This window comes from Manis pentadactyla, chromosome 6 (genome assembly GCF_030020395.1).
Source record: "Manis pentadactyla isolate mManPen7 chromosome 6, mManPen7.hap1, whole genome shotgun sequence".
Lineage (NCBI taxonomy): Eukaryota > Metazoa > Chordata > Mammalia > Pholidota > Manidae > Manis > Manis pentadactyla.
In genome coordinates, this window is record NC_080024.1 from 65,093,688 (window position 1) to 65,121,290 (window position 27,603).

Sequence of the window (27,603 nt, forward strand, 5' to 3'; positions counted from 1 at the left end):
TTGCTTTTTTCCATGTGACTATAAAAGGATAATATATTGATAAAATTCTCAACATGCATGGCACATAGTCCTACCATTCAAATACAGTATTTTAATTCTGGAAAAAAACTGTTCTAAAAAGTTGCAGGCAGAATAATGTCTTACTCAAGGGTTAGATACTAAGAGGTCATAGCTAATATTTGTACCTTTCTTTCATAATTTAATAATGAGATCCATTTTGTTGATGGACTTATACGCTATTACTTTAAGGTTGGGTATTTTGCTTTCTGCTACTACAGTTTGCTTTCTACTACAGGTAAACATGTGGCACACATCTTTATTTTGTTACTTTGCTTCTTTTAATTTATTGCCCCGTGAGCAATAGTTCACTATAAAAAACTGTTTTAGCTTTAGAAGCAGACTTTTAGGGTTGCTAAAAACAGTGTAACACTTTACATGCCTTTGGAAATTTTCATGCCTCTTAGGTTATAGTTACTGTTTCAGTTTCTTATACAGTAAAAATAAACCATGAGTTAGTTTCTGAATGTTGCTGTATTGTAAGAGTTGTACCTGTTTACAGTGCCACCAGAAACAGGTATATGAACCAATTTAACAGAAACATTGCCACTTTAGTGGTAGTGTATATAAAAAGTATTTGGCTTGGCTTTTTAAGTAGGTGTGGTAATTTAGGTTATTATGCTTGCACACATTTGATTACCAAGAATATAAGCAGTTTTCCATATGTTTATTACTTTTTATGTTTGTGACTTAAGAATTACTCAGCTTTCTTAAAACTTATTGAAAATGATGATATTTTGAATTTCTCAATCATGAAATTATTTAGATAAGTGTTTTTAGGAGATAACAAAGGTTATATCCTTGATACTATGGATCAAATAGTACAGCTTATTACTGCCAATACAATGTATACTGACTACAAAGATTGTGATGGTTCTTATGTTAAAATTACTTGCATTTTCTTGTACTGCCTAATTTACTTCTCTAGATTAGGGAACAGCAGAAAAAATGATAGAGCTTTTTAAAAGGGTGTGTTTATTATTTCTGCTTGTTCCCAAAATACTGGCATCTGAAATCTGAAGGTCTGAAATAGACACCTCTCAGTTCAGTGTACTGTGGTAGATGGTGTCTTTGCTGGGATCAATTTATACTATTTACTTTTTACTTGCGAAAACCAAGATAAATATGTTAAACATTTTGTTTTCAGTATCTTAAGATTTAACAAATGTTGTTCTTCCTTAAATTTTCTATTAGTTAAGTTACTGGTTAAAACAGATGGATGGCTAATTAGAACACTAACACTTGATTGAAGCATTTTAGTTGTCTTGTAAAGCTAACATGATAAATTACAGCCCCATTCCACCCTGTTGAGCTTGCTCTTAGCAAGAAAATGATGAAAGTAATGCAAACTTTTATTAGTTATCATTAGTTTTAACAATTTTATTGAATATTTTAACTGTAATTTAGGATACCGTTTTGAAATTTGTAAAAATGACTTTAACACCACTTATCTGAGAAGACAAAGCTGTGTAATTAAGTAGTTGTATAAATCTTATATTTATTAAGAGTGCCCAGAGAGCTTAACAACTAATGAAAGTTTATCCTAAGATTGAGGCTTACTCCAGATACTGTAGGTATTAAACTTAAAAGCATGTACACATGTGCCTGTGTGCCCCTGTGTATGTGAAGGTATCTTGGTGAACATTTTTTAACTTGATACTTTTTTATCTACTTCATTTTATCTCTGCTTTGCATCTAATTCCTTATTTTGGAGTTAGGTATAGATCATGAGTTGGTAAGCTTTTTGTAAAGGGCATATTGGTAAATATTTTAGACTTTGTGGCCCACATGGTCTTTGTAGCACCTGCTCTTTGCCCTTGTATAGTACAAGTACAGCAATAGACAATATGCAACAAATGGGCAGTCGTTCCAATTAAAACCTTATTCATGGACACTGAAATTTGAATTTTATATAATTTCTACTTGTCATGAAATATTTTTCTTTTGATCCCCTTTCCCACCCCCACTTTCATCATTTAAAAATGTAAAAACCATTCTTAGTTCATGAGTGGTATAAAAACAGGCAGTGTTACCATACCTGACACATAGAATACCTTTCCCTAAGGATATAAAACTCTGCAAGTTAACAACTTATCCAAGTAGTTTGGGCAAAGTTTAGTTTAAAGAGCAAATTTAGAAACTAAAATTAGTTTAGTTTCTCTTTGAATAGATGGAGAAAGTGTTAGCTCTCACTGTTAGTGAAAAAATATTAGCCTTCTTTCTTTAGTTTTACTTGTGATAAAAGACATATAACATAAAATTTACCATCTTAACCATTTCTAAGTATGTTCAGTAGCGTTAAATAATATTGCTGTACAGTCAACCTCCAAAACTGTTCCATCTTGCAAAACTGGAACTCTATACCCATTGAACAATAGATTCCCATTCTGCTTTGCCCCAACCTCTGAAAACCACCATTTTATTCTTTGTCTCTACTAATTTTACTACTCTAGGTATGTCATACTAAGTATAATCACACGTTTGTCTTTTTGTGACTGGCTTATTTTGCCTAGCATAATGTCCTCAAGGTTCATCCATATGGTAGCATGGGTCAGAATTTCCTACCTTTTTAAGGGTGGTCACTATTCCATTTTATGTACATACCCATTTTATTTGTCATTAATGCATTCATGGGCACTGAGTTTGCTTCCATGTTTGGGCTGTTATGAATAATACTCCTATAAATGGGAGTGCAGGTATCGCTTTGAGATCCTGCTTTCAGTTCTTTTGGTTATACACCCCGAAGTGAGATTTCTGGATCATATGATGATTTTATTTTTAATTTTTTTATGGAACTGCCAACCGGTTTTCCACAGTGGCTGCACCATTTTATAATCCCACTAGTAGTGCACAAGCATCCCAATTACTCTACATCCTTACCAACATTTGTTATCTGTTCTTTGTAGTAGCCATTCTAATGGGTATGAGGTGATAACACTGGGATTTCTTTGCATTTCTTTAATTATTAGTGATGTTGAACAATTTTTTATATGCATTCGATGGTTTGTATATCATCTCTGGAGAAATGTTTGTTCAAGTTCTTTTCCCATTTTAAAATCAGGTTGTTAGCCGACCATATTAAAACAAATTTTTTTAATTTTGGTATCATTAATGTACAATTACACGAGCAACATTATGGTTACTAGACTCCCCCCATTATGAAGTCCCCACCACATACTCCATTACAGTTGCTGTACATCAGCATAGTAAGATGCTATAGAATCACTACTTGTCTTCTCTCTGTTATACTGCCTTCCCCGTGCGCCCCCCCGACACATTATGTGCGCTAATCGTAATGCCCCCTTTTCCCCACTTATGCCTCCCTTCCCACCCATCCTCCCCAATCCCTTTCCCTTTGGTAACTGTTAGTCCATTCTTGGGTTCTGTGAGTCTGCTGCTGTTTTGTTCCTTCAGTTTTTTCTTTGTTTTATACTCCACAGATGAGTGAAATCATTTGATACTTGTCTTTCTCTGCCTGGCTTATTTCACTGAGCATAATACCCTCTAGCTCCATCCATGTTGTTGCAAATGGTAGGATTTGTTTTCTTCTTATGGCTGAATAATACTCCATTGTGAATATGTACCACACCTTCTTTATCCATTCATCTACTGATCGACACTTAGGTTGTTTCCATTTCTTGGCTATTATATTGTAAATAGTGCTGTGATAAACAAAGGGGTGCATATGTCTTTTTCAAACTGGGCTCCTGCATTCTTAGGGTAAATTCTTAGACATGGAATTCCTGGGTCAAATGGTATTCTATTTTTAGTTTTTTGAGGAACCTCCATACTGCTTTCCACAGTTGTTGAACTATTTTTGTTCCTACCAGCAGTGTAGGAGGGCCTCCTTTCTCCTTGCCAACATTTGTTGTTGTTTGTCTTTTGGATGTTGGCCATCCTAACTGGTGTGAGGTGATACCTCATTGTGGTTTTAATTTGCATTTCTCTGATGATTGGCAATGTGGAGCATCTTTTCATGTGCCTGTTGGCCATCTGAATTTCTTCTTTGGAGAAGTGATCAGATCCTCTGCCCATTTCTTAATTGGATTATTTGATTTTTGTTTCTTGAGGTACGTGAGCTCTTTATAAAATATTTTGGATGTCAACCCCTTATAGGATATGTCATTTATGAATATATTCTCCCATACTGTAGGATGTCTTTTTGTTCTACTGATGGTGTCCTTTGTTGCACAAAAGCTTTGAGTTTGATAGAGTCCCACTTGTTCATTTTCTCTTTTGTTTCCCTTGACCAGGGAGATATGTTCATGTTTATGTCCAAGAGATTTTTGCCTATGTTTTTTCCTAAGAGTTTTATGATTTCATGATTTACATTCAGGTCTTTGATCCATTTAGAGTTTTCTTTTCTGTATGGGGTTACACAATAATCCAGTTTCATTCTCTTGCATGTAGCTGTCCAGGTTTGCCAACACCAGCTGTTGAAGAGGCTGTCATTTCCCCATTGTCTATCCATGGCTCCTTTATTGTATATTAATTTATCATGTATGCTTGGGTAAATATCTGGACTCTCTATTCTGATCCACTGGTCTGTGGGTCTGTTCTTGTGCCAGTACCAAATTGTCTTGATTACTCTGGCTTTATAGTAGAGCTTGAAGTTGGGGAGTGAAATAACCCCTACTTTATTCTTCCTTCTCAGTATTGCTTTGGCTGTTCGGGATCTTTTGTGGTTCCATATGAGTTTTAGAACTATTTGTTCCAGTTTGTTGAAGAATGCTGTTGGTATTTTGATAGGGATTGCATTGAATCTGTAGATTGCTTTAGTCACGACTGCTTTATTTTTTTGGTGCCATTTTGACAATATTAATTCTTCCTAGCCAAGAGCATGGGATGAATTTCCGTTTATTAGTGTCCTCTTTAATTTCTCTTAAGAGTTTCCTGTAGTTTTCAGGGTATAGGTCTTTCACTTCCCTGGTTAGGTTTATTCCTAGGTATTTTATTCTTTTTGATGCAATTGTGAATGGAATTGTTTTCCTGATTTCTCTTTCTGCTAGTTCATCGTTAATATATAGGAAAGCTACAGATTTCTGTGTATTAATTTTGTATCCTGCAACTTTGTTGAATTCAGATATTAGTATAGTAGTTTTGGAATTGATTCTTTGGGTTTGTTGTGTACAATATCATGTCATCTGCAAACAGTGACAGTTTCACTCTGTCCTTACCAATCTGGATGCCTTTTATTTCTTTGTGTTGTCTGATTGCCGTGGCTAGGACCTCCACTCCAGTACTGTGTTGAATAAAAGAGGGGAGAATGGGCATCCCTGTCTTGTTCCTGATCTTAGGGGAAAAGCTTTCAGCTTCTTGCTGTTAAGTATGATGTTGGCTGTGGGTTTATCATATATGGCCTTTATTATGTTGAGGTAGTTGCCCTCTATACCCATTTGGTTGATAGTTTTTATCATGAATGGATGTTGAATTTTGTGGAATGCTTTTTCAGCATCTGTGGAGATGATCATGTGGTTTTTGTCGTGCCTTTTTTTGATGTGGCGGATGATGTTGATAGATTTTTTTTAATGTTGTGCCATTCTTGCATCCCTCAGGTGAATCTCACTTCATCATGGTGTATGATCCTCTTGATGTATTTTTGAATTCGGTTTGCTAATATTTTGTTGAGTATTTTTGCGTCTATGTTCATCAGGGATATTGATCTGTAGTTTTCTTTTTTTGTGGTGTCTCTGCCTGGTTTTGGTACTAGAGTGATGCTGGCTTCATAGAATGAGTTTGGGAGTATTCCCTCTTCTATTTTTTGGAAAACTTTAAGGAGAATAGCTATTGTGTCTTCTCTGAATGTCTGATAAAATTCAGCAGTGAATCCATCTGGCCCGGGGGTTTTGTTCTTGGGTAGTTTTTTGATTACCAATTCAATTTCATTGCTGGTAATTGGTCTGTTTAGATTTTCTGTTTCTTCCTTGGTCAGTCTTAGAAGGTTGTATTTTTCTAGAAATTTGTCCATTTCTCCTAGGTTATCCAATTTGTTAGTGTATAGATTTTCATAGTATTTTCTAATAATTCCTTGTATTTCTGTGGTGTCCATTGTGATTTTTCCTTTCTCATTTCTGATTGTGTTTATGAGTGCAGATTCTCTTTTTCTCTTAATAAGGCTGTCTAGTGGTTTATCTATTTTGTTTATTTTCTCAAAGACCCATCTCTTGGTTTCGTTAATTTTTTCTGTTGTTTTATTCTTCTCAATTTTATTTATCTCTGATCTTTATTATGTCCCTCCTTGTGCTGACTTTGGGCCTCATTTCTTCTTCTTTTTCCAGTTTCAGTAATTATGAATTTAGACTGTTTATTTGGGATTGTTCTTCTTTAAGTAGGCCTAGATTGCTATATACTTTACTGTTAGAACTGCCTTCGCTGCATCCTGCAGAAGTTGTGGCATTGTGCTGCTGTTGTCATTTGTCTCCATTTATTGCTTGATCTCTGTTTTAATTTGGTCATTGATCCATTGATTTTTTTAGGAGCATGTTGTTAAGCCTCCATGTGTTTGTGAGCCTTTTTGTGTCCTTTGTGCAATTTATTTCTAGTTTATATGTTTGTGATCTGAGAAGTTGGTTGGTAGAATTTCAGTCTTTCTGAATTTACTGAGGGTCTTTTTGTGGCCTAGTCTGTTGTCTATTCTGATTAAATGATAATCTTGCTGGATACATTCTGGAAAATGTTCCATGTGCACTTGAGAAGAATGTGTATCCTGCTGCTTTTGGATGTAGAGTTCTGTAGATGTCTGTTAGGTCCATCTGTTCTATTGTGTTGTTCAGTGCCTCTGTGTCCTTACTTATTTTCTGTCTGTTTTATCTGTCCTTTGGAGTGAGTGGTGTGTTGAAGCCTCCTAATATGAATGCATTTCATTCTGTTTCCTCCTTTAGTTCTGTTAGTATTTGTTTCACATGTGTCGGTGCTCCTGTGTTGGGTGCAAATATATTTGTAATGGTTATATCTCGTGTTAGACTGCCCCCTTTATCATTATGTAATATCCCTCTTTATCTCATTACTTTCTTTGTTTTGAAGTCTATTTTGTCTGATTCAAGTACTGGAACACCTGCTTTTTTCTCCATATTGTTTGCATGAAATATCTTTTTCCATCCCTTCACTTTTAGTCTGTGTATGTCTTTGGGTTTGAGGTGAGTTTCTGGTAGGCAGCATATAGCTGAGTCTTGCTTTTTTATCCATTCTATTACTCTCTGTCTTTTGATTGATGCATTCAGTCCATTTATATTTAGGGTGATTATCAAAAGATATGTACTTACTGCCATTGCAGGCTTTAGATCTGTGGTTACCAAAGGTTGAAGGGCAACGTTTTTACTATCTAACCATCTAACTTAACTCACTTATTACGCTGTTATAAACACAGTCTGATGATTGTTTATTTCTCTGCCTTCTTATTATTCCTCCTCCACTCTTTATATGTTAGGTGTTTTCTTCTGTACTCTTTTGTGCTTCTCTTGACTGATTTTGGGGACAGCTGATTTTATTTTGCATTTAGTTAGTATTTGGTTGATCTACTTTCGTTGCTGTGGTTTTATTTTCTCTGGTGATATCTGTTTAGCTTTAGGAGCACTTCCATCTAGAGCAGTCCCTTTAAAATACACTAGAGATGGTTTGTGGGACGTAAATTCCCTCAACTTTTGCTAATCTGGAAATTGTTTAAACCCTCCGTCAAATTTAAATGGTAATCTTGCTGGATACCGTATTTGTGGTTCAAGGCCCTTCTGTTTCATTGTGTTGAATATATGGCATTCACTTCTGGCCTGTAAGGTTTCTGCAAAGAAGTCTGATGATAGCCTAATGGCTTTTCCTTTGTAGGTGATCTTTTTTCTCTCTCTGGCTTCTTTCTTCTCTGTCCTTGTCTTTGATCTTTGCCTTTTTAATTATATGTCTTGGTGTTGTCCTTTTTGGGTCCCTTGTGTTGGGAGTGTGGGCTTCCATGGTCTGAGAGACTCTTTTCTTCCCCAGCTTGGGGAATTTTTCAGCAACTATTTCTTCAAAGACACTTTCTATCCCTTTTTTCTCTTTTTCTTCTTCTTCTGTTACCCCTATAATGCGAATATTGTTCCATTTGAATTGGTCACACAGTTCTCAATATTCTTTCATTCCTAGAGATTCTATTATCTCTCTCTGCCTCAGCTTCTCTGTATTCCTGTTCTCTGATTTCTATTCCTTTAACAGTCTCTTCCACCTCATCCTGTCTGCTCTTAAATCCTTCCATTGTTTGTTTCATTTCTGTTACCTTCCTCTGGAATTTATCCCTAGCTCTTGCATATTTCTCTGTAGCTCCCTCAGCATGCTTATGAGTTTTGTTTTGAATTCTTTTTCAGTGAGATTGGTGATTTCAGTCTCACCAGGCCTTCTCTCTGGGTTTGAGGGATTTTGGACTGAACAAGTTTCTTCTGCCTTTTCATGGCGATGGAAGTGATCGCTGGCGAGTGGCATGTGTGTCAGCTGGGAGAACAAAGTCCCTTCTTGCTTGCTAGTTTCCTTGCCTCTCTCCGCTGCCTGTGCTGGTCAACCGCACACAAGGAGCAGCCTCTGGGTTGATTCCCTGAGCTGCCATGGATGGAGCAGCCCTCAGGATGGCCTAGGGCACTGGTGGGGGTTGCAGGCGTTCAGCACGTGTTCACCACGAGAACAGAGCTCCTACGTGCTTTCCAGACTCCATGTTGGCTTCCTCTTCCTGTGCTGGTTGGCCACACGCATGGGGCAGCCTCTCGGTTAATCCCCTGAGTTACCGTGGGCAGGGCGGCCCTCTAGGGCTATGGAGGGGGTTGCAGGTGAGCGGCCATGTTCATCCGTGAGAACAAAGCCCCATTGTGCCTTCTGGATTCTGCACCGGTCTCCACGGTCTTTGTTGGGTGACTGTGGGCAGGGGGCAGCCTCTGGGTTGGCCCGGTTAGCCACATGCTGGGAGAAGCCTCTGTGTGGTTGCTGTGAGCTGGTCTGCTTCCCGGTTGCTCTGTAGCAATGGCGGATCAGCCAGTTTGCTTTCCATGCCGTTGGGAAGGTAATGAACAGCAGGCTGCTTATCTCCATGAGGGGCTTCGGTGCTTTGTTGCCACCCAGGGGGTTAGGGCACCTGAAGTTCTGGTTATTTTGCAGTCCTGTCCTTCCACTCCCTCCCCACTCTGATTCTTTTCCTCCTGCCAGTGAGCTGCAGTGGGGGGAGTACTCGGGTCACGGCTGTGTATCTTAACCTTTTCGTGAGGTGTTGAGTTCTCGCAGATGTAAATGTAGCCTGGCTGGTGTACTGTCTTCTGGTCTCTCTTTTAGGAATAGTTGTATTTGCTGTTCGAAGTATATATAGTTTTGGGAGGAGATTTCTGCCACCCTACTCATGCCACCATCTTGAGAATTCCCCTCCCATATTTTTTTTAAGAATACTATTTCTTTCCTCTCTTTCAGGGTGTCTACAAGTATAAACAAGTTAACATAATTTACCTTTACTAAAGTAGTATCTTGCAAGAATGAGGAGCACAGTAGGTAGAAGTTCTGATTTGCTGGAAAACAAGTTAACAGAGAAGTGAAACATTGCATCGTTTTCAGACTACATGAACAGCAGCCTGAGAAGATGAAGTATACACAATGTGACTAAAAAGAAAGACTAAAAAGAAATACAATTGATTTTTTGCATTGTATGGAATTATTCAATCACACACCTTTCCTGTATATTGTAACCAAGTAGTTCATTCAGCATATAAGTTTAGGGAGTTGTTGTTGTGCTGCATAGTATTTAGGCTTACATAGTGCATAGTTAACAAAATTGGTCCTGTTGTACCCAGCCAAAATCACTTCCAAGTTTTTTTAACATCATTTGTCTTTCTCCTTATTCATAGTGTGAGTTCCATCATTGTCTTATTTATCTTTTAGGCCCAGTGACTTACAGTGCTGATCATATAAATGATCCATAGTATGGATGAATTTTTCAGTGTCTAAATGCTCAGTGAAAACAGTTTTTTCCTCATCTTTTGTTCTTGCATTTTCGGTATATTGAACAAAGCTTTCTTTGTACGTATTCTTGCTTTTGCCACCCTAATGATAATTGAACCATTGTACATGTAATACGCCTTTCTTTGAGCTGCTCGGTCTTTGTGGCGAGGTGAGTGGGTAAGTAAGGGCTACAGGAAGAAACTATCGTCCCTAAAACAAAACCAAATTTGGTATTTTCAAAAAGGAACTCATGAAAAGATCCCACAACAGGTCTATTTTTAGTGAGTATTACTACCAATTATCCATACTGTTCCCTTTACCTTACTACCCTGCTTTTCAAAGTCAGTCATTCACCAAGTCCTATTTTTTCATCTCCTAGATACCATTCTGAACTTCCACTGCTGTAGTCCAAGCTACTGTCTTTTCTTATCTGGATTGTAGCTGTTGTGATCCTAATTGGTGTCCATGAATCCACTCTGGAATCTGTAATTAGGAGAAATGTAGAAGCTATAATATTTCCTATGTAACAGTATTTAATATTCTACCTAACTAAAGTAGCTCAATGTGTACTTTAAATTTTTTTTATTATGTAGATTTACATATTGTGCTATAGGAAATTGTAGTTTCTTGGTTTTCTAAATAATGTCTGTCACGTTACTGAGTGTCTGGATAGATAGGTAGTTAGACATGGAGATAGGGTAAATATCTTTATATCTGTCTCCCTACATTGTGTGCAATACATTTGTCCAGGGAGGTCCACTAGAGACTCTGCACTCAAGGTTTTGTTAGGAGCACCCTCTTTTGCATATACCACATTGTTTGCACAATCAGTCCAGGCACTGTGAGCCACCCTTATCAGTTAAGGAAAGGTGGGAATTCTTTGCTGGCAGGGCTTTCTAAAGATAGCATCTTCAGACCTGTTACGTTAACCCTTTTCTGCACAGTTAACCTATTGACTCTAGTTGGAGATTGCTGGTGGGTCAGGGCAGAGATAAGTTTTTACAAATCATCTTTCCTACCATGCTTTGGGAGTCATAGTTTTAAGGGAATAATCTGAAATTCAAACAAAACCTGTTAAGTAGAAAGATGTTTGTTGCAGCACTGTTTTTAGTAGGAAGAAGTTAGAAACCCCTTGAATCACCAGTGGCAGGGGAATAAATATATTACTTGTACATCCATTTAATGGAATATTAGGTAGTCATGAAAACAATGTTCATGAAAACCTTTCATAATGTGGAAAATTGCTTTTGTATAATTGGAAGAGTTACTATTTTGTAACACAGGGTACTAAAGAGTAATTAGTATCTTCACAGTACAGATGTCTGCCAGACATTCTTAGTTCTGAAATTTGTGAATGTCCTTAAAACACATATTCTGTCACAAAAATGTAGAAAAATATAAGAAGTTTGCTTTCTGTTAAGGAAAAAAATTTTAATTTATTGAAGTGTAGTGAATATTGCAATGAACCCTAATGTACCCATCACACAGCTCTAACAGTCATCAGTTTTAACACAAGTTTATTTGTAAGGAAATTTAAATAAATTTCATTAAAACATGTACACTGCATTGTATTATTAGAGTGGTAGCAACACACAATGAACTTACTATATAAATATATAAGTTTACAGTTATTGGGAGCTTATTTTTTATGGCAAAGAGTGCCATTCATTTTCATGATTAATATGATTAATTGGGTTTATTTGGGAGGAACTTTTTTTTTTGGTTGGGGTTTAGGGTAACTATATGAGTTTTTAGATATACAACTACAGATAAGTGAAACCCAAATGCAAATTGGATGGGTAGAAATCATGTTTCTCTCATTTAGCAGCACTTTAGCAAATGATAATTTTATTGTGTCATCAACCTTTAGGGTCTGTTGAAAATAGTTGAAGTTATAAACATGGAAACATCTTTGAATGCCAGAAGTTACTTAGGTGTAATCTTAATTGTTGAATAAAAAGTATACAGAAAAAAGACTGGAAAAAAACAAATCTGAATGTCGGTATTAGTTGTCTTTGGGTAGTAAGTAGAACTATGGGTGGGATTTTTTAGTTACTAATTTTTTGCATGTTAGCGTTTTTCTTTACTGTTGGCAAAATTTTGGATTCATGACCAGTGGTATAAATGGAAGGAAGTGAAATTGCTTCTTATCACTATTTTTTGGAAATACGTGTCTTTTTTTATATAAGGCATATAAATTGGCATTGGGGGAAAGAAAAAATAGAAAATTACTATAATTGAAAGAAAACTTGGTAAAAGTCAGATTCTTAAATGGTTGCATAGATTTGCTGGAAGAGTATGTTATAAATTTGAGGGCCAGCCTTATAAGGTATAGACTTAATAAGACTGCATCTGTTACTGTTTCGGCAGCCTTGAGAATAATACACAAATAAAAGATGTATGAGAATGATGTAACTTATAATTTATTGGAATCACTGAACACTGTAAAAAAAATGGCAGTCGTAAATAATCATTTGTAAAGACAGTAGGGGACTCATTATACCATATGCCACTCTGATTAGGTTGAGACATATGAACCATTTTCCTAGAGAATATTCCTTTTTACACATGCAAGAATGTGCTCTCTCTGCTCATGCACACTTTCGTACTCTCTCTCTGACACACACACACACCTTACATGCTTTTGGACCATTCTTTTGGGACAGAGATGCTTAGTTGAGTGGATATTCAAGTTCTGACAAAAGGCAATGTAACAACCTCCCGGTGTCTCAATTTCCTTCTTTAAAATGAGAACTATATGTTAAAATTGCAGAATAGCCTACTATAAAATACACATATATGTGTATGTATATATACATACCTTTATACATATGTTGTATACATATATGTGTGTAATGTGTGTATATACATACCTTTGTACATATGTGTAGATCTACATATGTGTAATATGTGTGTATATATAGAGATTGATTGATTTTAAAAATAGTACATTTTTATAAGGCTTCAATTAGAGGGCGAGGAGTTAGTTATGTTACTGCTGTATTAACGTAAAGAAATTAGGCATTAGAATATATGCCATTCTACCTGCCAGGAACTTTTAACCTCAGAAAGATGAAAGAGAGTTTATATTATATATATAATGTATGCCAGTGTTTATTGAGCACTTCTTTTTTAGTACACTTATATATTGTATACTAAGTGACAGGTTTAGTTCCAAGCTCTTCATATATGCTTGTTTTACTCTAACAAGTACAAGGCATGTGCTTTTATTGTCTCCATTTTATATATAATGAAGCTGAAACATGGAGAGGTTAAGGAGTGTGGCCTTGCTTATACAACTTATCTATCTCTGTGCATGTTTTTTTTTAATGAAAGAAAAATTAGCTGTCAGACATTTTTTATAAGAATAAAATTGAAATGAAATTACTCTCATTCTCTAAGGTCATAGTATAGAGAAGCAAAAACCCAACATGCTTTGCCTCTGATGGCAAGCTGTATTTCCTTGTATGAATAATTTAGTCTCAGTATGTCTGAACCTTTGCTTATAAGGGTTACAACCAAAGTGTTTCATGTGACTGAGTATCTTAGAGGTAAGGTGAGGTATTACTTAGAGTGCTCTAGATTAGACCAGTCTTCTCTTTACCACAGGCTTACGTAACTGAATGTATAGACAAGATTCAGGAACCTGGCTTTCTGTGCTTATTCTTTTCTGTCATTGTAGGTGAAATATATGAAATGTTGTATGTGTAACACATATTTGTATGTATAGATAGATGGATAGGTGTATATGGCTCAGGATTAGGTTAGTGAAACAATAAAGTGCAGAAACAGACTGATGTTCATATGGGAATGTGATAGATGATGACCAGAGAGGTATTTCACATCAACAAAGAAAGGTTGAATTTGTGAGAAATTGCTGATGTTTTCCTTTGGAAAAAATTATAGATATATATACACTTAAATTCCAAATTGATTAAATTTCCAAATGTTAATATTTAAAACCATTAGAAGAAAAAGGAGGAGAAATTTTTATTAGATTTATAGGAGAGAAATGTTATTTGAAAATAAAGAAATTGGGCTGCTTTTGTGATAGCTCATTGAACATTATTCATTTAATACTATATATGAAAATAGATGTGTTCTGCTTATTAACCATGTTAAAATTAAAATGGATGTTTAAAGACGACAATCAGAAGTAATTTTGGAGTGCTGAACAGTGTAGACTTCTTGAATTCTTTTTGTTTCCTATACTTTGAAATGCATTAAAAAATTTGTGAAAAAGAATGATTTAAAATGGAGTATTTTATTTTGTTGAAATAATTTCTAACAATATTACAGTATTTCTGTTTTTACCAGAGTTCTCTGCCTTATCAGGCATAATGTGAAAAGTATTAATAGAAGAAAGACCTCAGTATTTTGTATAAATCAGTTTATCAGATGAAATATGAAAAGTAACAGTTAAAATCTAGAGTGAATTAAAATATTTTCAGACTTAAAGTTACAAATTAAAAAATTTGGTGATACCTTAGCCACAGTTTAATCTACTATTAGAAAGGTCTGAGTGAACAAACTCATTTCTTTTAATTAACTGGTATTAAACTTTTGAAGACATGCTTCCTAGATATTTTGATTTTGTTTTGACTATCTGCCAAGAAAGTTAAAGACTTAAGGTAATTTAAAATGATATAATGTAAAACAATTCCTCATCATAAAAAATGGCGGTATAATTATAAGTAATATTGACTAACCGGAACTAATAATATATACAAATACATGCATCTTTTTTCAGACTTGCTGTGTTTGGAGGCCATACTTTTATAACAGTTTTGAGTGAGTTTTTGAGTGTTTGTGAAAGAGAGGGAGACAGAGAGAGAGAAAATTACTAGGAGAGGCCATGACAAATTGTTCTAACGGGTCAAACGGTGGCCTTCACTTACATTGTTTTCCTAAAACTTTACTTCATAGAATAGGGTATGATTGATCTCTAATTTGGGTAGTGACATCTCTTGTTTTGTGAAGTTTTTGGTTTACAATAAATTTTAGGAAACAGTTTAGTAAGAAGAGTAGCACAACACAATTAGGAGACAACTGGTTGTATTTTGAGATGATGGGTATTCTTTAAGGATGGCATGGTCTTTATATTGGCTTTTATAATTTCTTATGGAAAAGTGTAAACATTGTGTAATAATTTAATGAATTATGGTGAAATTACATATTCTTCAGAAAATATCACCTCTTGTAATTGACCAGATCTTTGGATAAGCATCAGAAATGACAGTATGATTCCATAAAATATTAAAATCTTTAAAATGTATTTGCTACAACAGGATTCAGCAAATAACCTATTTTTGCATGTAAAAAAAAAAGAATAGTAATACTTTGGGACATGTGAAATTAAAATTTTAGTGCCCATAAATATACAGCTACTTTTGCAGTGTAATGGCAGAGCTACGTAGTTGTGACAGAGAACATATATGGCATTCTCATCATTTTGTACTACTTTTAGTGCACTACAAACTTCAGTGCTGTAGGTACAACTTAACCGTGTTTTGAGTGCCATATATACTGACAATCTGCAATATTTATTTTTTTATACCACTGCATATACATCATGTCAAAACAAGAAAAGGAAAAAAACAGACTGAGTGACATGCTTTTAAGGCACCATGGAGCATATGTTACTTTGTTTATTAAATTAGCAAAACATTGTTTTTTATTCTGTAGTGACACTGTAGCTGTCATAGAATACAATATGTATTATTGACACTACTACATACAACTCTCAACTCTCAGTTTTCTTAAAGTAACAGTCAATTTAAAATGGAATATCTCCTCACAGCCTAATTTCTTCATAAAAATAAAAATTGAAGATGAGGCTGCCACCAAAAATAAGTTTCTGAGTGGCTTGTTAGCCAAGCAAGGAGAGCCATTTACTGATGGGTGACTTAATTAAATTGTGTTTGATTGCAGCAAAGAAATGTGTTCAAAGAAAATAAACTTGTTTTAGAGTATTAACTTTTTGGAAGGAACAGTTGACAGGAGTTGAGGACATTTGAAGCAATGCTAATAGTCAATTAAAAAATAAAGCAAGTGATTTAGAGTGGGTTCTTTTGACTCTCAGTGAGTTGACAGATGTTATTGATCCTATTTAATTGTTTATTCATGGGGTCATTTCCAAGTTTGAAGTGGCAGAACAGTTAACCTCCATGAGTAATCTGTAGAACAACTACAAGTGGGCATTTTGAAAGTTGAGAAAACACTAAGTATAATCTGAAGTGGAATATGCTAAAATGTACTATAACTGATGGTGATAAAAATGTGTGAAATAGAAAAAGTCTAGTTGGACAAATTTATAAAGCTTGTAAAAATTTTAAGTATTTAAAGCCAGTGGTTATTTGTTGTGTTATTCATCAGCAGATGTTTTGTGGAGAATATTTGAAATTATAATGTATTATTGAATCAATACTGCCAGTGGTAAACTCATTTGCTCTCAAGGACTTAGTGAGTATCAGTTGTATACATTTTGTTATAAGGTGAATAGCCTGTTTGGCTTAGTAGTGAAAAAATTTCATTGCAATTTTTGGAGTTTAGGACTGAGATTGAAATTTTTCTGAATGAAGAAGAGATGAGGACAGCCCTCAACTACTATTATCAAATACCTATAGGCTTTGGAAATTAGCTTTTTCTGCAGACTGGGAAATGCTTTAAAATGAATTTAACTTAAAATTACAGGCAAAATAGTGCTTACGTGGGAAATTAGCTGCAGTAAAATCATTCCAGAGGCAACTGGTATTTGAATCACAAGTAACGTCAAGTTGCTTTAAACAGTTATGCTGTCAAAGTGAGATCATCAGTCCCACATGAATTTGCATGTACATGTTTTCCAACATGAAACTATAGTTCCAGCCACATTTTTTAGACATTGATGCAAGTGCAAAGAAAGTTTCCATATTTCAAAATCCATATAATTGTGCACTTGAGAAACTTCTGCCTAACCTTCAATTGAAAGTGATGATTAAACTGCAATGTAATGACATACTGAAAGGCAAATATCAAAAGAAGAATCTGAAGACTTTTATAACTGCCTTCAAAATAATGAATATACTCAATTAAAATCATATGCGTGTGGGGGTGATATAAGTAATTAGCAGTATCTGTCAGAAAAGACATTTTCAAAGATATATACATAAAATCTGATCAGCATTATCAGATGAGTGTTTGTAATAGATTCTGATGAAATTCAAATTAAGTGAAATGTTGTTCTTAACCCCAAAATTCCATTCTTTTCATTAGCAGACTTTTATGTTAAAAATATGCTCCGTTACTACTATATCTTGAATTTTGTCAATAAAATGCTTGGGAGAAGTTTTTTTCTCTCTCTTTATATTATTACATGATTTTGCCTATTGGCTTGCAATGTAAAACAATGATCGGACATTTACAGAAAAAATCTGTGGGCCCCTATTCTAAAACAGTGCTCCTCAGACGTGAATGTACATAACAATTACCTGAGGATTGTGTTAAAATGAAGATTCTGATTTGGTAGGTCTAGTGTGGGATGTAAGATTTTGCATTTCTTATAAATATTTGAGGTGATAACAGATGCTGCTGATCAAAGGGCTGCATTTTGAGAAACAAGGATCTAGTATTCAAAGTTAGATTTTTAAATAGACACATTAATAGACTTAACAGATGTTAAGCATCTGTTATGTGCCAGGAGTTATACTAGGCGCTCTTACAAATATTGCCTCTTTAAAATATCATAAAAACTTATTAGAAGGTATTAAGTATTATAGCAAGATTGGGACCTCTAGTAAGGATTTTCTGTTAGAAACATGTTTCGTTTTGTTTTTTTCCCTGAGTATATAGCTTCCTCTAGAACCTACAAGGTTGATGTCCTAGGGGAAGCTATCTGTCTAAGAAATAAAAATAGTGGGAAACAAATTCCACATTATTAGCTGGTTTAAGTCAAAGTGGGGACTGATGTCTTCATCTTCCCTGCTAAATTTCATTACGCCATTAATCAGTTACCAAACCAAAAAATAAACATGGAATATAGCACATACATGCTTGGTAACATTTTCTCCCAGTCTTTCTTGCTTGTCTTTTATTTTTATAATCATGTCTTTAGAACTAGAAAGTTAAAATTTTGGAGTCCAATTTATTTATTTCTTTTTAAAAGTTATTTTTAAAAATTATAAAGTATACATAACGTAAAACCTATTATTTTACCCATTTTTAGGTGTACGGTTTAGTGGCATAAATGCATTCACATTGTTGTATTCCTTCATCCATTTCCAGAACTTCCTGTCCTTCTCAACTGAAACTGTACCCATTAAGCACTAATTCTCCATTCCACCATGCCCCTCAACCCCTGGCAACTACAATTCTACTTTCTGTCTGTGAATTCAATTATTCTAGTAACCTCACATACATCATATAAGTGGAATCATGCAGTATTTGCCCTTTTATGTCTGGCTTATTTCACTTAACATAATGTCTTCAAAGTTCATTTGTATTGTAGCCTGTGTCAAAATTTCCTTTGTTTTAAATACTGATACTCCATTTTATGTATATACCACATTTTGTTCATTCATTCTTTGATGGACACTTAGGTTGCTCCCACTTTTTGGCTACTGTGAATAATGTTGCTATCAATCTGGATGTACAAATTATTCTAGTTTTTGAATTCAGTTCTTTTGGGTATATACACAGAAGTGGACTTCTGGGTCATGTCGTAATTCTGTTTAATGTTTGAGGAACTATCATACTACTTTCCACACCAGCTTATATTCCTACCAGCAGTGCACAAGGGTTCAAATTTCTCATCATCACTCACACTTGCTGTTTTCTGTTTTTTCATAAAAGCCACCCCTAATAATAGTGAGGTGATGGCTTGTGGTTTTGATTTGCATTTTCCTAATGACTAATGATGTCGAGCCTGTTTTTATGTGCTTGTTGTTCAGTTGTATATCTTCTCTGGAGAAATGCCCATTCAAGTCTTTTGCCCATCTTTTAAATCGGGTTGTTTGATTTTTTTAAATTAAATTATTTATTATGCCTCCTAGTATCATTTAAACCATTCTGTTAGATTAGGCAGGATAAATTTGAGCTAAATGAGGTAGTAACAGTCTTTAAAAACTGAATAAGACTGAGTTTAAATCCAAAACTTAATAAAGAACATATTATGACATTGCTCTCCATGCTTATCTTTATTATATATTGGTTTTTAAAAAGGGGGAAAGATGTAGGGGATGTGAATAACAAAGTAAGTCCAGCTCTGCATTCATCTCATTCTGTTCAGTTTCTATAATGGATAGATCCACTAGAATTTGTCCACCAGTTTCCTTTGTTGCCAAATGTCTCAGATGTTCTGTCCTCCATACCTGGTAGGGAGCACTTTGCTTGGTGGCACAGCTTTAATTGCCACTGGAGTGGCTAGATTTAAGTTGTATTTTGATAAAATCTGAAGAGTATCTTCTGTAATTGTAGTTACTTCTGGAGGTGTAGGTGTTCTGAACAGATTTTCCTAAGAGGAGATCATAGGAGAAGAGGGATCCGCAAAATTCTCAAAGCACTCATCTGATTTTAAAACTAATGATGTACAGTCTTTCATTTCCAAATCATTTGATGAACCATTTGTTTTTTATAGTGCATAATTTGTGGAAACCAAACCAAAACTGTTCTTCAAAGAAGGAATTTTCAAACTGGGACTGCAAAATGTAGGTGCCAAGGGGGAATCTGTATTCTCATCATTTTTTTCTAACTGCTGGATTATGGGGCCAGGAGTAGCAAAGAAATCATCATTGGTCATTGTTTCCGTTCCTGTGGCTGCCTAACTTTTAAGTCCTACTGTGTCATCTTCATTTAAACACATAGTATATTCAGATATACCGAAGTGTTCTAGTTTAGGAGTTACACACGCAACATCATCCATCTTTAGTGTACACTTTGGAGTTTTTAGTACTTTCACTAGTGATTGTTTGAAAGAAGGAGTTAAAATTTTTGGCTCTTCATTAAGGTTCTTTATTTCCTGTGGAGGGTTTGGTAGAACTTGGGATATCATGTACTGCTTGAGTCCAAAATCTGAAAGTTGTTGACTACGTGGAGACTTCTCAGAAACAGAACTGTGTGGAACAGCAGGATCGGACGGATCATCCACAGCAGGCTTTTGAAGATTTTCATGGTTAGTGGACTCTAATTTAGAGTCGATGACTTCTTGCTCATCCGCTGAATTTATCTTGGCACATGGATTATATATCCACACTTCTGGAAAAATTCTCTTATTTTCATGATATCCATTGTATTTTTTTTCATCAGTATTTTGTTGCCTTTATGAAACCAATACTTTCTTGACTTTCCAAACTTGCTTTATCAAGAATAATATTGACATCATCCTTTAGAGTCCAGACTTCTGAATGAAGGTCATGTAAAATCCTCATTGGGTAACCTTCAAAGTCAGTTTCCTCTCCATCCAGTGCTTGCTGCAGCCGGGACGTCTCTGGTCTTGGGTGCTGGCCAGAGACCGCAGCTTCCCACAGAAACTTTGGATCACATCAGTGGGGTCGGACTGCTTAGCCAGGCCTGAGGCCGACGAGAGCCTGGTACCCATGTGCAGCGCCCGCCATTAATTTGAATCTCTGGTTGCCAGAAGCTGGGTTGTTTGATTTTTTTGGTTGTTGTTGAATTGTAGGATTTCTTTATATATTCTGGATATCAGTCCTTTATTAAATACATAATTTGCAGTGTATTTTCTCCCATTCTGTAGCTTGCCTTCACACTTTCTTGATAGTGTCCTTTGATGTACATTTTTTAATTTTGATGAAGCCCAACTTACCTATTTTTTCTTTTATTGCCTGTGCTTTTTGCTTTCAGATCTAAGAAATCATTGCCACATCCAGTGTTGTGAGGCTTTTCCTGTATGTTTTCTTCTAAGAATTTAATAGTTTTAGATTTTATGTTTAGGTTATTTGATCCATTTTGAGTTAGATTTTATATATGGTGTTAAGGTAAGGGTCCAGCTTAATATTTTTGCATGTGGATATCCGGTTTTCCCAACACCATTTGCTAAAAAGACTGTCCTTTCCCTATTGAATCGTATTGGTGCTTGTTGAAAGTCATTCAACTATATTTGTGCAGGTTTATTTCTGGGCTTTCTATTTTATTTCATTAGTTTATATGCTGTTTTTATACCAGTACCATATACTTAAATATATTTTTTACTTTTGACAAAGCCACCAAGACTATTGGTGAATGCAGAATTTTGCTTTTTTGTTTTTCAATGTAATAAGACAGAAAAAAAACAAATGGGGGAAAAAAATCCTTAACTTCATACCATATACAAATACTAATTTAGAATAAATTATGGGCCTAAACAGAAAAACAATACTTAAAAGGTTGTATTTTTTTACTTGGGGGCATGCAAAATTTTCTTAGAATAGAAAAATAATTACCATAAACATAAAATTTAGATAATTTTCACTTCACCAAAATTAAACACTTCTGCTTATCAAAACACCTTAAAGAAAATGGGGGGAAAATCAAATACTTAGAGAAAACTTTTCTGTTTCACAGTGCTTCCCATCTAGAATACGTAAATAATTTCTACATCTCAGTAATAGCTCAATAAAAAATGAGGCGATAGACCTGAAAATATCCTTAACCACATCAACAATAAAGATATACAAATAAACTGATGAAAAGGTGGTAACTTCATTAGTAATCAGAGAAATGAAAATCAGAATCAAAGCCTAGTAGCACTTCCCTCTGCTATAATAGTTAAAGATAAAAAGACTTCAGCATCAAATATTGGCAAACATATAGGAGTGTAAAATAGTACAACTACTTTGGAACTTTGGAGTAGTACAAACTACTTTTAATAGTTTCTAACATAAAAATCTTATTAGTCTCTTACTTTCATCTGTATAATTCATTCATTCAGTTTATATTGACATCTCAACTAACCACATATATATTTTTTGTTTCTGTGTGTATAAAGATATATATATGTGTGTGTGTATGGTTTTTTTTCTTAATAGGTGCAATGGATGAGCTTCATAGTCTGGATCCAAGAAGGCAAGAATTACTGGAAGCTAGATTTACAGGAGTTGCAAGTGGGAGCACTGGGAGCACTGGTAGCAGTGTTGGAGCTAAAGTGAGTAAAATTACAATCTTTGTTTGGCATTCTTTCCTCGTTTCAAATAATCCAAAATGTATTTTGTAAACATACATGGTTAATAGCAAATTACTGCTATAATTTTTATAATATATAACCAAAATTCAGTGTTTACAAACCTGATTTCTAATACAGCTTAACATATTTCAGGGGCATTATGTTATAATACAGCGTAATAGGTTTCCAGGGTAGAAAGGAGTTTGTAGATTTTACTACCTTTCCCCATTACATAATCTTTACCTTTCCTTTCCTTTGTTTCTTACTTGTCCCAGCACTCATGTTCCTATCTGTGTATATTCCTATCTATACATTAATCTACACTTCTAACTCCTGTATAAAACTTGGTTACGCTTCTAACTCCTGTGTGAAACTTGTTAGTGTGTCTGTTAGGCTTTCTAGTAACAGATAGCAGGTTGTCTTCAACTTCCCACTACCTCACACTGCAGTGTGAATTTCTTATACTTGTTCTCTTATGGACCTTTGTGAGCATTTATTTAAGTACATCCCAAAGAGCAGAATTCCTAGGTCATAGGGTATATATAGACTTAAATTGAATAAATAGCATGAGATTACTATTCAGAACAGTTGTGCAAAACTAATCTGCACTTCCAGCATGAGTATTCTATATCTCTACATCCCAGAAACATTTGGTGTCATCCAGATTCCTCATTTTTGATAATCTAATAGGTATAAAATAGTATCTCATTGTTTTGCTAGTACCACCAGTTATTCTGAGCATTTGTTCTTATGCTTGTTTGCTTTTCGGGAGTCTTATAAATTTTTCTAATTCTTTGCCTGTTTTTCTATCAGAATTACTTTCTTTTTCAAACTGATTTTTTCATGTTCCTTGTATATTCTACATATTAATTTCCATGTTGTGTACAGTACAAGTAACTTCTACCATTTTGTCATGTCTGTTAATTTTGTTGATGATATCCATCATTGTGCAGGATCATTGTACAGGACTCTATAATTTTGTTGTACTCAAACTCACCAGGTTTTCTTTATGGTTTTGACTCTTGGTATACTAAGAAAAACAGTTGTCATCATTAACCAGTCTGGGTTTGATAGAACCTTTTGACATTTTTACATTTTAAGTTATTTTACTACTATTTATAACAGGAATAAAGGTTTAATGAAAAACACCTTTATTATACATTTTAATAAGAATTTAAACATACTTAAAATTTCTTTGTATCAAAATCTTGGCGCACAAATATCATTAAAAAATTAAGGATATTGTTGTACACCCTTTGAGCATAGTGAGATGTCCAGGTTCTTGTTGCAGAATGCTAGATGATGAAGTCCTTCAGTTGAACAACTGATGAGAATGCCGTGTTTCCTTTTTTTTTCCTTAGTATGTTGGACAATTCATTGACCTTGAATTTGAGAAAATTCATGTAGGATAATGTCATTTGATGACACAGAAATATTACTTACATAAATGTCACCATCATTAGTTTTAGAGTCTAGAGGTTCTGTTATCTCTTTGTGTTTATTTTCTGATTTGTCTAATAATTATAACATGGCTCCCGCTGTTATTTTCTTCTCTTGACCACCTTGGGTCGAAAGTGAACATTTCTTCCTTTTCAGCTGGAGTCAAAATCTAAATTCAAACTAAAAAGATTTTGCCTCTAATCTTTTACACATTCTTGAAAGATGATGTAGTATTCTGGGCAAGGTAAGATGATGACTGAAAGAAGATAATTTCACTATTGCATCATCCTTTCAGATCATTAAATCTTCATTATTTTTCTATTTCTACCATAAAAAATTACCACAAAGTTGCTTAAAACAACACACATTTTTTATCTTACAGTTCTGTAGGGTCAGAAGTCTAACATGGGTCTCACTGGGCTAAAATCTGTCTGAAAGGTGTCTGCAGGACTGCATTTCTTTCTGGAGGCTCCAGGGGAGAATCCTGTTCCTTATTATTCCTGCTTCTAGAGGCTGCCTATATTCCTTGACTGGTGGTCTCCTTTCTACATCTTCAAAGCCAGCAATGTTGCATTTCTACTACTCTTTGAAAGTCTTATGTTCCTGTAGTCACAGCCTAGAAAGTTTCCTCCCTTTTAAGTACTTATGTGATTAGGTTGGGCCCACCCCATTCTGGATGTTCTGGTATAATTTCCCCAACTTAACGTCCTTACCCATCATCACATCTGCAAAGGCCCTTTTGCTATAAGAGGTAACATTTACAGCTTTTGGGGATTAGTGTGTCAGCATCATTGGGGGACCATTATTCTGCCTATCATACCATAATTCCTCCATTTTGTTTTATTTTAGTGGTTTTTATTTGTTTTAGCATAGTTTGTAATAATTAATGAACAGTGATGAGTAATGATGATGTAATTCCTAAGGTGGTGTAATAGCAAAATATAAGAAAAATATGATCAGTAAGATCCCATAATGTATTTTAGATTTATTTAAGAGTCCAGTGGATATCTGGTATTTAATTGCTAAGTAGAACATCCTTTTATTTTTATTTTTATTTTTATTTTGCTATCATTAATGTACAATTACATGAACAACATTGTGGTTACTAGACACCCCCTATTATCAAGTCCCCACCACATACCCTTTACAGTCACTGTCCATCAGAGCAGTAAGATGCTATAGAATCACTACTTATCTTCTCTGTGTTATACTGCCTTCCCTGTGTCCCCCATCCTACATTATACGTGCTAATCGTAATGTCCCCTTTCCCCCCCTTATCCCTCCCTTCCCACCCATCCCCCCCAGTTCTGTTCCCTTTGGCAACTGTTAGTCCATTCTTGGGTTCTCTGAGTCTGCTGCTGTTTGGTTCCTTCAGTTTTTTTCATTGTTCTTATACTCCACAGATGAGTGAAATCATTTGGTACTTGTCTTTCTCTGCCTGGCTTATTTCACTGAACATAATAACCTTTAGCTCCATCCATGTTGTTGCAAATGGTAGGATTTGTTTTCTTCTTATGACTGAATAATATTCCATTGTGTATATGTACCACATCTTCCTTATCCTTTCATCTACTGATGGACACTTAGGTTGCTTCCATTTCTTGGCTATTATAAATAGTGCTGCGATAAACATAGGGGTGCGTCTGTCTTTTTCAAATTATGCTCCTGCATTCTTAGGGTAAATTCCTAGGAGTGGAATTCCTGGGTTAAATGAAATGGTATTTCTATTTTTAGTTTTTTGAGGAACCTCCATACTGCTTTCCACAATGGTTGAACTAGTTTACATTCCCACCAGCAGTGTAGGAGGGTTCCCCTTTCTCCATATCCTCGCCAACATTTGTTGTTCTTAGTCTTTTCCATGCTGGCCATCTTTAATGGTGTGAGGTGATATCTCATTGTGGTTTTAATTTGCATTTCTCTGATAATTAGTGATGTGAAGTGTCTTTTCATGTGCCTGTTGGCCATCTGAATTTCTTCTTTGGAGAACTGTCTGTTCAGCTCCTCTGCCTATTTTTTAATTGGATTGTTTGCTTTTTGTTTGTTGAGGTGTGTGAGCTCTTTATGTAATTTGGTGTCAACACTTTATCAGATATGTCATTTATGAATATATTCTCTCATACTGTAGAATGCCATTTTGTTCTACTGATAGTGTCCTTTGCTGTACAGAAGCTTTTTGGTTTGATATAGTCCCACTTGTTCATCTTTGCTTTTCTTTCCCTTGCCTGGGGAGATATGTTCATGAAGAAGTTGCTCATGTTAATGTCCAAGAGATTTTTGCCTATGCTTTTTCCAAGAGTTTTATGGTTTCATGACTTACATTCAGGACTTTGATCCATTTTGAGTTTACTTTTGTGTATGGGGTTAGACAGTAATCCAGTTCAGTCTCTTAACGTGTAGCTGTCCAGTTTTGCCAACACCAGCTGTTGAAGAGGCTGTCATTTCCCCATTGTATATCCATGGCTCCTTTATTGTATATTAATTGACCATATATGCTTGGGTTTATATCTGGGCTCTCTACTCTGATCCACTGGTCTATGGGTCTGTTCTTGTGCCAGTACCAAATTGTCTTGATTACTATGGCTTTGTAGTAGAGCTTGAAGTCAAGGAGCATAATTCCCTCTGCTTTATTCTTCCTTCTCAGGATTGCTTTGGCTATTTGGGGTCTTTTGTGGTTCCATATGAATTTTAGAACTATTTGCTCTAGTTCATTGAAGAATGCTGTTGGTATTTTGAAAGGGATTGCATTGAATCTGTAGATTGCTTTAGGCAGGATGGCCATTTTGACAATACTAATTCTTCCTATCCATGAGCACGGGATGTGTTTTCATTTATTGCTTTTTAATTTCTCTCATGAGTGTCTTGTAGTTTTCAGAGTATAAGTCTTTCACTTCGTTGGTTACGTTTATTCCTAGGTATTTTTTTCTTTTTGATCCAACTGTAAATGGGATTTTTTTCCTGATTTCTCTTTCTGCTAGGTCATCGTTAATGTATAGGAATGGAGCACATTTCTGTGTATTAATTTTGTATCCTGAAACTTTGTTGAATTCAGATACTAGATATAGTAGTTTTGGAGTGGATTCTTTAGGGTTTTTATGTACAATATCATGTCATCTGCAAACGGGCAGTTTGACTTCTTCCTTGCCAATCTGGATGCCTTTTATTTCTTTGTATTGTCTGATTGCCGTGGCTTGGACCTCCAGAACTATGTTGAATAAAAGAGGGGACAGTGGGCATCCTTGTCTATTTCCTGATTTTAAAGGGAAAGCTTTCAGCTTCTTGCTGTTAAGTATAATTTATAGTTTCATGACTTACATTCAGGTCTTTGATCCAGGTCTTTGGCTGTGGGTTTGTCATATATGGCCTTTATTATGTTGAGGTACTTGCCCTCTATACCCATTTTTTTGAGAGTTTTTATCATGAATGGATGTTGAATTGTGTCGAATGCTTTTTCAGCATCTATGGAGATGATTATGTGGTTTTTGTCCTTCTTTTAATTGATGTGGTGGATGATGATGATGGATTTTCGAATGTTATGCCATCGTTGCATCCTTGGGATGAATCCCACTTGATCATGATAGATAATCTTTCTGATGTATTTTTTCATTCGGTTTGCTATTATTTTGTTGAGTACTTTTGCATCTATATTCATCAGGGATATTGGTCTGTAATTTTCTTTTTTTTGTGGTGTCTTTGCCCAGTTTGGTATTAGAGTGATGTTGGCCTTGCAGAATGAGTTTGGGAGTGTTCCCTCCTCTTCTACTTTCTGGAAAACTTTAACGAGAATGGGTATTAGGTCTTCACTAAATGTTAGATAGAATTGAGCAGTGAAACGATTGGATCCAGGCATTTTGTTCTTAGGTAGTTTTTTGATTACCAATTCAATTTCTTTTCTGGTAATTATTCTATTCAGTTTTTCTGTTTCTTCCTGGGTCTGCCTTGGAAGGTTGTGCTTTTCTAGAAAGTTGTCCATTTCTTCTAGGTTATCCATTTTGTTACCATACAATTTTTCATAGTATTCTCTCATGATTCTTTGTATT

General features: G+C 35.1%; 1 protein-coding gene and 1 pseudogene across 1 annotated transcript in view; one reads left to right on the top strand and one right to left on the bottom strand.

Moving 5' to 3' along the window:
* TLK1 (tousled like kinase 1) overlaps nt 1-27,603 on the top strand; it is a 177,650-nt gene that overhangs the window by 26,416 nt on the left and 123,631 nt on the right. The window contains exon 2 of the mRNA XM_036917804.2: nt 21,993-22,108. Coding sequence (XP_036773699.1) covers nt 21,993-22,108 — 116 coding nt within the window. The remainder of the gene's footprint in view (nt 1-21,992; nt 22,109-27,603) is intronic.
* Nucleotides 14,484-21,966, bottom strand: LOC130684114 (spindle and kinetochore-associated protein 3-like; annotated as a pseudogene).